Source organism: Castor canadensis, chromosome 17 (assembly GCF_047511655.1).
Source record: "Castor canadensis chromosome 17, mCasCan1.hap1v2, whole genome shotgun sequence".
Taxonomy (NCBI): Eukaryota; Metazoa; Chordata; class Mammalia; order Rodentia; family Castoridae; genus Castor; species Castor canadensis.
Window position 1 is genome coordinate 44779967 of NC_133402.1, and position 10520 is coordinate 44790486.

Sequence of the window (10520 nt, forward strand, 5' to 3'; positions counted from 1 at the left end):
CAAGGTAACTCTAACATCAATGACTAACATCAAGAAGAATGGACCTACACACCTTCAAAATTGGTGGGCTATTCTCTTGTTCCTGCTCTGCTGGTTCTTTGTTTTTCCTGTAGTTTAAATCAGTCTTGGGTTCTTGACCAAGATTTCTGAGGGGATGACTCATGTATGTGTCTTATTGGACCCCTTCCTTACCCTGGCTATGAACTGACAATCCCATCAACATATATTCTGTGGAATATTAGAGAGTAGAGTTTGTATAACTTTAATAGTTTAAAAGCCAAGTAACTCCTACCAAGTGAGGAGGCAATTCTTTGACTAGAAGAGAAGGTAAGACGATAGCCTGGGAGCTTGGTGTGGTGCAAGGTTATAATAATCCATGAGCCAAAACCTGTGATCTTTAGGCTTTCCTAAAGAATAAAAGTTAAATGATGTGTTGCTCACCTGTTTTAACCATTGCCTTCTCATGCTCTCTGGAATAAATTTTTCAGTAGTAGTCTTCCAGTACATTTACTGGATACCATTTGATAGCTACCAGCCTAAGTGCTTTGTGTGGTCTAGCTTTTGTGTGTGTGCATGGTGCTGGGGCTTGAACTCAAGACCTACACCTCAAGCCACTCTACCAGCCCTTTTTTTGATGGGTTTTTTGAGATACGGTCTCACAAACTATTTACCCAGACTGGCTTCGAACCTTGATCCTCCTGATCTCTGCCTCCTGAGTAGCTAGGATTACAGGCATGAGCCACTGGCGCCCTGTCTCAAAAACAAGCCCTGTCTCAAAAACAAGCCAGGCGTGGTGGCACACTTCTTGGGAGGCAGAAGTTTTAGGCCAGCCCAGGCAGTTAGCATGAGGCCCTATTTGAAAAACAAAAAGCAAAAAGAACTTGGAGACATAACTCAGGTGGTAGAGCACTTGGCTGGCAAGTGTGAGGCCCTGAGTTCAATCCCCAGTGCTGCCAAAAAACCTTCTTTTTAAAAAACATTTTTTATTATAAGCCTCAGTAAGAATTTTCTATGTTTGTGTGTATCTGAGATGAAAGTTTTGTGGGACAATACTCATGCTTATATTATATTGAAGATGATATGTTTTCCATTCCAAATAACACAAATTTATTTAACACAGAAAAAAAAAATCCACACTGTCTCTTTACCCACTAAACTGGTTTTATTACTCACTAATGAGGAGTGACCTGAGAGATTAATATAGCAAATAAGCAGCAGTGTCCCAGTGTCATCGGGGGATCAGAGCAATCCAGGTTGGACTAACTAGGCTCACTCTATGACTGTACTTTATAGAATTTGTATGTGATTATAGATGAGGACCCAAAGGAGCCATGGAAAGCATAACAATCTGAGGATCTGCCATGTGCTGGAGCATGAGGCCAGGTTCTGAAGACACAGAGTTGGATATGTCTAGGGGCAGCTTCTTTCTTTTCAAAACCAAACAAAAAAAGGTTACTCTACCCTAGTATGCACAGTTTGCATAATTTTTGAAGCTGGTATTTTCATATAGGGATGATATTTTGAAGATTATATTTAAGCAAGCCAAGACAGTATTAAAGCAGAAACAAAAAGACTCATCTGGAGGAAGGTGAGACTTCCCTTTTGTCCTCTACATCCTGGGTCAGCAGGTTAGAAAGAGCCTAGAGCTCTTTCGGGACAAAGTCCCTTAACAAATTTGTAACAAAAGTTTCACCTTCTTTTACAGTACGTACACACACACAGACACTCACAGACACACACACACACACACACACAGTTAGTTAGTTAGTTAGTTGGCTGTTTGTAGCCCAGCTGCCCTCAAACTCACAATCCTCTTGCCTCAGCTTCCAGCACACACCAGCATGATAGGTTATATTTTAATCAAGAGCTGATTGCTCTCTCTAGGACAGAAGTCAGTAATGAGTAATACTGGTCGTTTCCCAACATGAATTTTCGCTGCCTTCAGGTACGTGGCTATTTCATTAATTCCATTCATATCTCTGGCATGCCTCCTGTTACCCCTTCCTTAATGTTGTGGGCTATAACAAAAGGAATTTAGGAAGTGGTTATAATGTAAGAGATAGTCTTTTTAATAATAAAAAAAAAGACTGATTTCCAGTCTCTTTCTCATATACTGTTACAAATATTCTCATATAAAATTTTTAGGTTGTAAAAGCACACTAAGTATATGGAACACTCAAGGGCCCATGTCGTCACACAGATTCATAGTCATATTCCTTAGGTCTCCTCATGCTGTGCAATCCAGAGGTCAGCATTAGACTGGCCTAGCATTAGTGAATGAAGCTTTACCTTTCCCTTCATGATGCTTTGGATGTTTTTAGGAAAGAAAGCCTGTGCAATAACTTGCTGCCATTTGTTTATATGCTGTCATGGGGGAAATGTGGGTTTTAGTCCTATTGTTAACTAGCATTGCATCCTGGTGTGATTACACAGTGTGTCTCAGCTTCCCTCCCATCCATGGTGAATGATTAGAGGATTCTCCATGGGCCATAGAGCTCTCTGCCGTGGGACTGTTCTAAAGCTGTTAAAGAAAATACAGTCAAAATAAGAAACTCATTATTGACTCATGCTTACATGTGCTGATAGAAATATTAAAAGCAGATTTTATATAAGGAATAATACCATCTGGCACGTTTTTTAGTTTTTCCCTTTCTGTTTCAGTTATGACTTAGGAAAGGGACTTTAGAACCATTGTCAATTCATCCTTGGGAGATTTTGCCTGGCGTTTGTTGGCTATTTAGAGTTGAATATTGTATTGTGTCAGGAAGACCTTTGTGCTTGGTTTAGAATCTTTATGACATACAAAAGCATAACACAGCCACATGGAAGTAATTCTGTTTTTTCTTTTTCGGGAACAAGTTTCGTAAAATGGAAAAGTTGAAACTATTAATGGTATGAGATAATTTTATTTGAAGTTGTAATGACTCTGTTTAGTTAGTAAAGAAGAAATTTGGGAGAGGATTAGAAACAGATTATAATACCAGTAAGTATGGTAGATAGACAGGTTTCTTTTCACCAGATTTCAGGCTCCCAAACTATAAAGGTTATATTTTCAGTCTGTTTAAATTATTCTCGTGTTTGTTTTAAAAATTCATTTAATTTAAAGTACTTTTGAGCCTATTTTAAGTCCTAACTTCTCTTAAATTTTTAGAATGATTGCTCTGTATCATCTGCCAAAGTATAGTTTAAACAAATGCTTTCTTCCCTCCCCTCTCCTTTCTTCTCCTCCCCTCCTCTCCCCCCCTCCTCTCTTGTCTTGTCCTTTTCTGAAAAACACAATTAAATGCCCTACCTTCATCCATCTTTTGTTATCCTGACTTAGATATATTATAAATAAAGCCATCTTTACCCAAAAATACTCCTCCTAAGTACGACTGGGTCTGAAGTATTACATGCAGTAAAGAGCATGGCATGACCCATTCAGCAATTTGTCTTCTCTTTAACATGAAAGATTTTGCAGGTGGCTCCTTCTACCTTTGATCTGTAAATTTGCTAGTTCTTTATAGTTTTAGGATAAATTCACCAAACGAACTTAAATCTCTTCTTTCTCCAACAGGGTTGGTCACCTCATTTTAGTGGAACCTTGGGGCTTTCCTGAGCGACCAGACCTTGCTGACCAAGACAGGCCGATTCCTGTTTGGATCAGAGCCTTAGGAGCAGCATTAACTCCCTTTAACCCTCTGGCCGGCCTCAGGATTGCAGGACCCTTTGGTGAGTGCGTAGTCTCAGAAAACAGAGTGCTTACAGGTCAGCTGTAGAGTAGTGCAGACACCTCCCGACTTAGAAGGGGTTACAGCTGGTAAATGTAAGCCGGAAACACATTAAGGCAAAAATACGTTTAATACAAACGTTGTGACTTAGCAACACAGTACACTTTAGAGCACTGGCTTTTTGACCTTGTGATAACATGGCTGACTGAGAGCTGTGGATCACTGCCACTGCCAAGCTTCACAGTAAAGTATCGTGCCATATATCACACCCAGAGAAGGCTCAAGATTCAAATATGACTTGTACTGAATACATATCACTTCCGTACCATCGTAAGTCGAACCACCATAAGCACGCAGCCATCTGTATTTGCTGATCACCAGTGTTGATCAAAATCCGAAAAACAAACAAGGCTCAGCTCTTACTCTTTCTTGTCCTCTTCTAGTAAGTAGCAGACTACACAAAGATGAATGAAACCAGCTTTTCTCCTACAGAGGACTTTATATTGCAAACATTATAAGTTATTAGCAAGTCAGAGAAGGAGGGAAATGCTAAGGATGAAGTCAGTCAGTCTTTAACATTCTGAAAAAAAGGCCAAGCCAGCAGTGTGTCTTGGGAAGTATATCTGGAGCCCAGGGCATGGGGAGAAGTGTAGCATGTTGACCTGTTGGTGACCATTTGAGAGCAACTGGCCAGTTTATAAAAGACTGATGGGAGATTGCAAAATCTCACTCAATCAACTGTGAGGATAAGAGATACTGACCACCATACTCACAGATTCTTTCCTTTCTCTATGATTTCAGTGTGGTGGGAAGATAATGTCATTCTTTCCACAAACATTTTGAAGACACTCCCCTCCCCCGATATATATTTCAGGTCATATTTTGAGGTATCAGTGTTTAGTCTCTGAATCCTAGCTTCTGTGTCTCAGCACTTAGCCATGGGAATTTTCTTCCCTTATTGCCACAGATAATGATGGCCTGTGCCTCTGCATTTCTCCTTTACAACTTGAGTGCTTTTAGCTATAAGTAACTGAATACGTAACTAAATGGCTTAAACCATAGGGCCTTTTATTGTTTCCTAACAAGAAGTCTGGAGTTTTTTAGGTGTTTTACCTATCCTCACCCCTCCCTTGTGTGCTCTCGCTTTTATCATGTGCTCATAGTCCAATCCCCTTGTTGTGTTTGCCCTTGATCTAATGTCCACATATGAGGGAGAACATACGATTTTTGGTCTTTTGAGCCAGGCTAACCTCACTCAGAATGATATTCTCCAATTCCATCCATTTACCAGTGAATGATAACATTTCGTTCTTCTTCATGGCTGCATAAAATTCCATTGTGTATAGATACCACATTTTCTTAATCCATTCGTCAGTGGTGGGGCATCTTGGCTGTTTCCATAACTTGGCTATTGTGAATAGTGCCGCAATAAACATGGATGTGCAGGTGCCTCTAGCATTTGTTGCCCTTAATGCAGAGAAACTAAAGCAGATACCTTAAAGCAACTGAGGCCAATAGGAAAAGGGGACCAGGTACTAGAGAAAAGGTTAGATCAAAAAGAATTAACCTAGAAGGTAACACCCACGCACAGGAAATCAATGTGAGTCAATCCCCTATATAGCTATCCTTATCTCAACCAGCAAAACCCCTTGTTCCTTCCTATTATTGCTTATACTCTCTCTACAACAAAATTAGAGATAAGGGCAAAATAGTTTCTGCTGGGTATTGAAGGGGGGAGCGGGAGGGGGTGGAGTGGGTAGTAAGGGAGGGGGTGGGGGCAGGGGGGAGAAATAAACCAAGCCTTGTATGCACATATGAATAATAAAAGAAAAATGAAAAAAAAAAAAAAAAGAAGTCTGGAGTTGATGATTTCATTGATGTTAAGGCTGGTTTCTTTTGTGATTCTCTTGACCTTTTCCTTGTTGTTATTCAGTGGTTACCTTGACAAGTAGTCTTATCTCACAAAACAGCATCTGAAACAAAAAAAAAGAAAGTATGGAAAATGGTCCTTCTCTCTAGAATGCTGTTTATCAGGGAAGAAGGCTCCAGTAGACCTCCCATTCCATCTCTGCCTACCCCTAGTTCTTCCACCAGCAAAAAAAATAGGTTTCTATTACAGACTATTCATGATTTTTTCCAGATCTAAAGGGAAGGGCCACCCTTCCTAGGCACAATTCTACCTAATCAGTTCTATAAGACAAGTAGGATTCTGTAAGCAAGAAAAGGAGAGAGGTGTGGGAGGTGGATGAGGGTGTGGAAATGACTACTGTACAGATGACTCAGTTCTGTTCGCTGTGCTCAGCCCTAGCCCCTCCTTGCTCTGTGGCCATCCCTTTAGGTAAGGAGAACAGTGGGATTACAACATTCAGAAGGGAGCACAGGGTCAAGTTGGTAACTACACAACACTCCCTCAGTACTCTTTTACCTATCCCAAGTCTTTTATTTCTCTCAAGTAGAACCACTCCTGTGTACCAGATCCTCCTTGGGTGAACTACTTAAGAGCTTCATTTCATCTGTACAGTCTGGAAAGGCAAATGAACTCCACTGGATTGCAGGCACACAAATAGCAATTATGGGAAAAGTGAAGTATGAAAAGAAATGAGGAGGCAGTAAGGGGTGAGGGAGGAGACATCTGAAAGGATCTGTAACACCATGCCCTGTGTCTTCCATTATTGCTTACATTTGGGGTTGGCAGAGGTGATGTAGAATATCAATTGCATCATAAAATCCTTGGTGGAGCATGTGATTTCTTCAGAGATAGGAAGAGAGGGCCAATAAATACGTAAAACCTTGCTGGGTATGGCGATTCCCACCTGTAATCCTAGCACTGGGGAGGTGAAGAAGGGCTACTGTGAGTTTGAGGCCAGCCTGGGCAACAGCAAGACACTGCCAGTGCCTGGGCCACCAGAATGAAAAACTGTGGCCTGAAGAAGTGTCTATGCTTCATCCTTGGGGCCTTGCTTCACTCCTCAGGAGTAGGAGTGTGGAGCCACCTGGATGATCTCAGGAAGGAGTGTTAGAGGTCCCAAACAGAAACTGAGTATTTCTCACAGAAATATTCATATATCCCAATTTGCTTCATTGTTGTAATCATGAAGGGAATACAAGTTATAAGTTAATGTTATGTTAAAATTAACATAATAATAAATTCTTTATTATTCTCATACAAAGCAAGTCCTAGAGAACTAATATGTCTTTGAACTCCTAAAACACATGTGCAAGTCAATGTTCTTACTTCACTCTCCCTTAGGGAACTTGAGGAGAGCAGCTTCCAAGATGTGTGCTTTTTTCCCCACCTAAAATGTATGCATTTCACATGTGCTATATGAACAAGCACAGGAACTTTCTATATCATTTAGTGCATATGCTATCATTTATGCTCTATTAAACAGGTCTAAGTCTAGTGCAGCGTTTAAGGCCTGACTTCAAACGGAAATATTCTTCAATGTTTAAAGACGACACTGTGACAGAATACATCTATCATTGTAATGTACAGACTCCAAGGTAAGATTCAGTATTCTAAATTTGCTGTGTTTGTACTTTAAATTTTTCTTTTTGAAAATAGGTGAGTAGTTCAGGTTATCAGTAGTTAAGTAGATTTAAAAGGACATATGTATAATAATTGATAATTGTTTATCTATTCTTAGAGTACTTACTATGTAAAACATTGTGCTGGTTTTCATGGGGAAGTGTACTTTCTTCCCCTGAAGTTCTTATGGATAAGTTGACGAAGTCTTGATCTTAGGAGTCTCTAGGAGGTGGTGAGATAAAAAAGAATTTCACATAAGACAGTGTTTCTGAAACTGAGTATGACTGTTCCACAAAAGATGGAGGTGCCGAACAGTAACTGGTTTTCTGTATCATGGATCTTTTACTACATATAGTAAGGGTATTGAAGTTCCCAAGTGCATGGGAAATGCTGTACAGCTTTTTTCAAGTTCACTTAACAATTACACACTCCCCCTTTTTATTGAGCTACTCTTAACATTTCTATATCAGCATGAGAAACAGCTTCAGTGGGTGAGGGTTGGGTGGAGGGGAGAGTGAATTCTGCACGTACACTGACAGAATTGGAGGAGAGGTAGGAGAAGGATAGTATGAAGGTGGGTGCACAGTAGCCATAGGAAACAAGGAAACAAAATATATTCATTTTTAAGCCTGGTTTATGAGTGTTAGATGCAAGGTAGCAGGAGAGAAAGCAGAGTCTGAAGATAGTGGGCTTTAGAGTTTCTAAGAAAGGAAGAGCATCAAAAATGGGATGAGAGCCACAGTTCTTTGCTTTGTTGTATACCAGAATTATTGGGGAGCTTGTTAAAAAAGCAACTCCTGAGCCCTCCTTTTAAGACTGATTCAGTGGTTCTAGGATGCATCTCTGACAGATACTCCAGGTGATTCTAGTATAGGAGGACCTTGAACCATACTAAAGTGCTACTTCATTCTGTCTAAGACAGACCTGGGTACAGGCTGAGAGGCTAGATGCAGAAACAAGCTGCCTTCTTTCTTCCTCCCTCCCTCACTTTTGGCAGAAACTGTGTAACCTGCCTATTAGGCAGATTAGGTCATGAAGCTATTGGTAGGTGTAACTATAGCCTCAGTCTTTTTAATAAAGTAGGTTAGTGGTTTTCTGCCAAGAATGAGGAAGGCTGGAGGTTCCCAATCCAAGAGGTTGAAGTTTTATGACTCAGTTGCACACTTTATTGACCTGTTTAGCAGTTTTTAGGGGCCTGTTGCAGGAATATCAGTGCATTTTCCTGCACAATCTTAGTGTTTTACTCTGCAGTTCCTCTCATTTTGTGATTATATTTGCCTGTGTAGTCCATAAGTGTTGCCTTTCTTATTTTGAAACTCAAATTGTCCATAAGAGACAATTCAGAATGATGCCTAGTCCTTCAAGTATGGCAGAAATTACAGCAAAATTGGCCCTTCCTGGGAGTTAGCAAAAATATGTAATCTGAGTTTTCTCTTATTTGGTAGTGGTTTTACCATTGTGGGTCAAAAGCTAGTGCCATGAACCCATGGAAAAGCTACCTTCTATCTATATCAGTTTGAGATATTTCAGAGTGAAAAACATCTTACCTATTCTTAAATAATTTAAATATTTAAAAGCAGAATTACATATTTTGAATTGGAAGAAGATACCTTTAATTAACTAGAGTACACATAGCAGCCTTGTTGATCTAACAGTGTTATGTCCACTGTGAGATTTCTTCCTTACACTATCTAGTGAATAACTCTCTATATTCACTGAGGTTTTCCTAAGTGCTGGAGAAGCTTAGGGGTGTGCTTTGATAGAGTTGAGGCTGCAATGCAGACTCATCCCCAAGAATCCTACAGTGTGTTTTTCTCCTTTCCTTGAAAGTGGTGAGACAGCTTTCAAGAACATGACTATTCCTTATGGATGGGCAAAAAGGCCCATGCTCCAGCGAATTGGTAAAATGGACCCTGACATTCCAGTCTCAGTGATCTTCGGTGCCCGATCCTGCATAGATGGCAATTCTGGCACCAGCATCCAGTCACTGCGACCACATTCATATGTGAAGACAATAGTAAGTGTGTGGCTTGGATTGGGTCTTCAGTCACAGATGAACTCTGTTTTATTACCTACTTTAAATGAGGTTTCTAGTCATCCTCATCATTTCCTGTCTAAGCTGTACCTGCAGCCTCAGTCAGAGACTTCATCTCACACATAATGAGATCAGGGTTTGTTTTTTTGGGGGGAGGGGTTGTTTGTTTTGAGACAGGGTCTCCCTGTGTAGCTCAGGCTACTCTTGAACTTGCAATCCTTGTGTCTCAGCTTCCCATCGTCGGGGAACAGGGTTTGAGCCACACCATTATGTCCGTATAGTGACTCACCTTTCTCAGGGGTCTTGCTAGTCTACAAGAGGGACTAAAAGAGGGACAGGTCCAGAAGCAGCTCAGCCAGCTCCCACCTCACAAGCGCACATTAGCGCTCTGTGTAGTGGTCAAGTTAGAGTGTGCTTGTTTTGAGTTTCTTTGCATATAAAATTTTACTAAGACTCAATAGATTTTCTTATTTATTCTCAGATCCTTTGACAGAAATCCTTCATAGTTACTATAGCTCAATCTTGCTTATTCTTTTATCTTTTTTTTTTTTAGTGTAGTGGCTCTCACTTTTATCTTGAAGTATATGTGCTTCTATATCACTGTGATGCTTCTCACTGACCATGACTACTTTTCCTCACCCAGGCTATTCTTGGGGCAGGGCATTATGTATATGCAGATCAACCAGAAGAGTTCAACCAGAAAGTAAAGGAGATCTGTGACACGGTGGACTGAGCACACGACGCCGCTGTAAGAACACCTGGTGACAGTTCTCAATAATAATCCAGTCGTGATGAAAAGTAAGGAAGAAAACCCAAGAGCAGTCTCCTGGACTATCCTTTGCACACATTTTCTCTGTGAAGTCGCTTGCACATCTAAACCAGTTAGTGCCTTCTAGAAGAATGGCTTTCCTTTCTCCTACACAAAATTGAAACACAAAAGAGCCTCCAAATTTAATAGCTTTAAATAAAAGGTTGTTTGTCCCTCTGATATACTGAAAAATGGTAATTTTTCAGCTAAGACTTTTTTCATTTTTACCTAGCTTCTTATATTGCAGTCTGTGTTGCCAATCTAAAGAAGTGATTTCTGGGTCTATAACATTATATACTGTAAGGTGCACTTGATTTTCTTTGCATTTATTTACTTTGTCTAATAACTGATATAGTTAATCCAAATTTGATGTATTTTTATATAAAAATTTATCAGTTATTTAGAATACTTCACTTCATTTTTGAAATAGAGTGAAAA

The 10520-nt window shown here is 40.1% G+C and overlaps 1 protein-coding gene across 2 annotated transcripts in view; it reads left to right on the forward strand.

The window, feature by feature from the left end:
- Abhd5 (abhydrolase domain containing 5, lysophosphatidic acid acyltransferase) overlaps positions 1 to 10262 on the forward strand; it is a 29258-nt gene extending 18996 nt beyond the window's left edge. For both annotated transcript variants that reach the window (XM_074059887.1, XM_020169302.2), the window contains exons 4-7: positions 3557 to 3711; positions 7103 to 7214; positions 9070 to 9256; positions 9918 to 10262. In XM_074059887.1, coding sequence (XP_073915988.1) covers positions 3557 to 3711; positions 7103 to 7214; positions 9070 to 9256; positions 9918 to 10007 — 544 coding nt within the window. In that variant the 3' untranslated portion in view covers positions 10008 to 10262. The remainder of the gene's footprint in view (positions 1 to 3556; positions 3712 to 7102; positions 7215 to 9069; positions 9257 to 9917) is intronic.
- Positions 10263 to 10520: the final 258 nt, after the last annotated feature.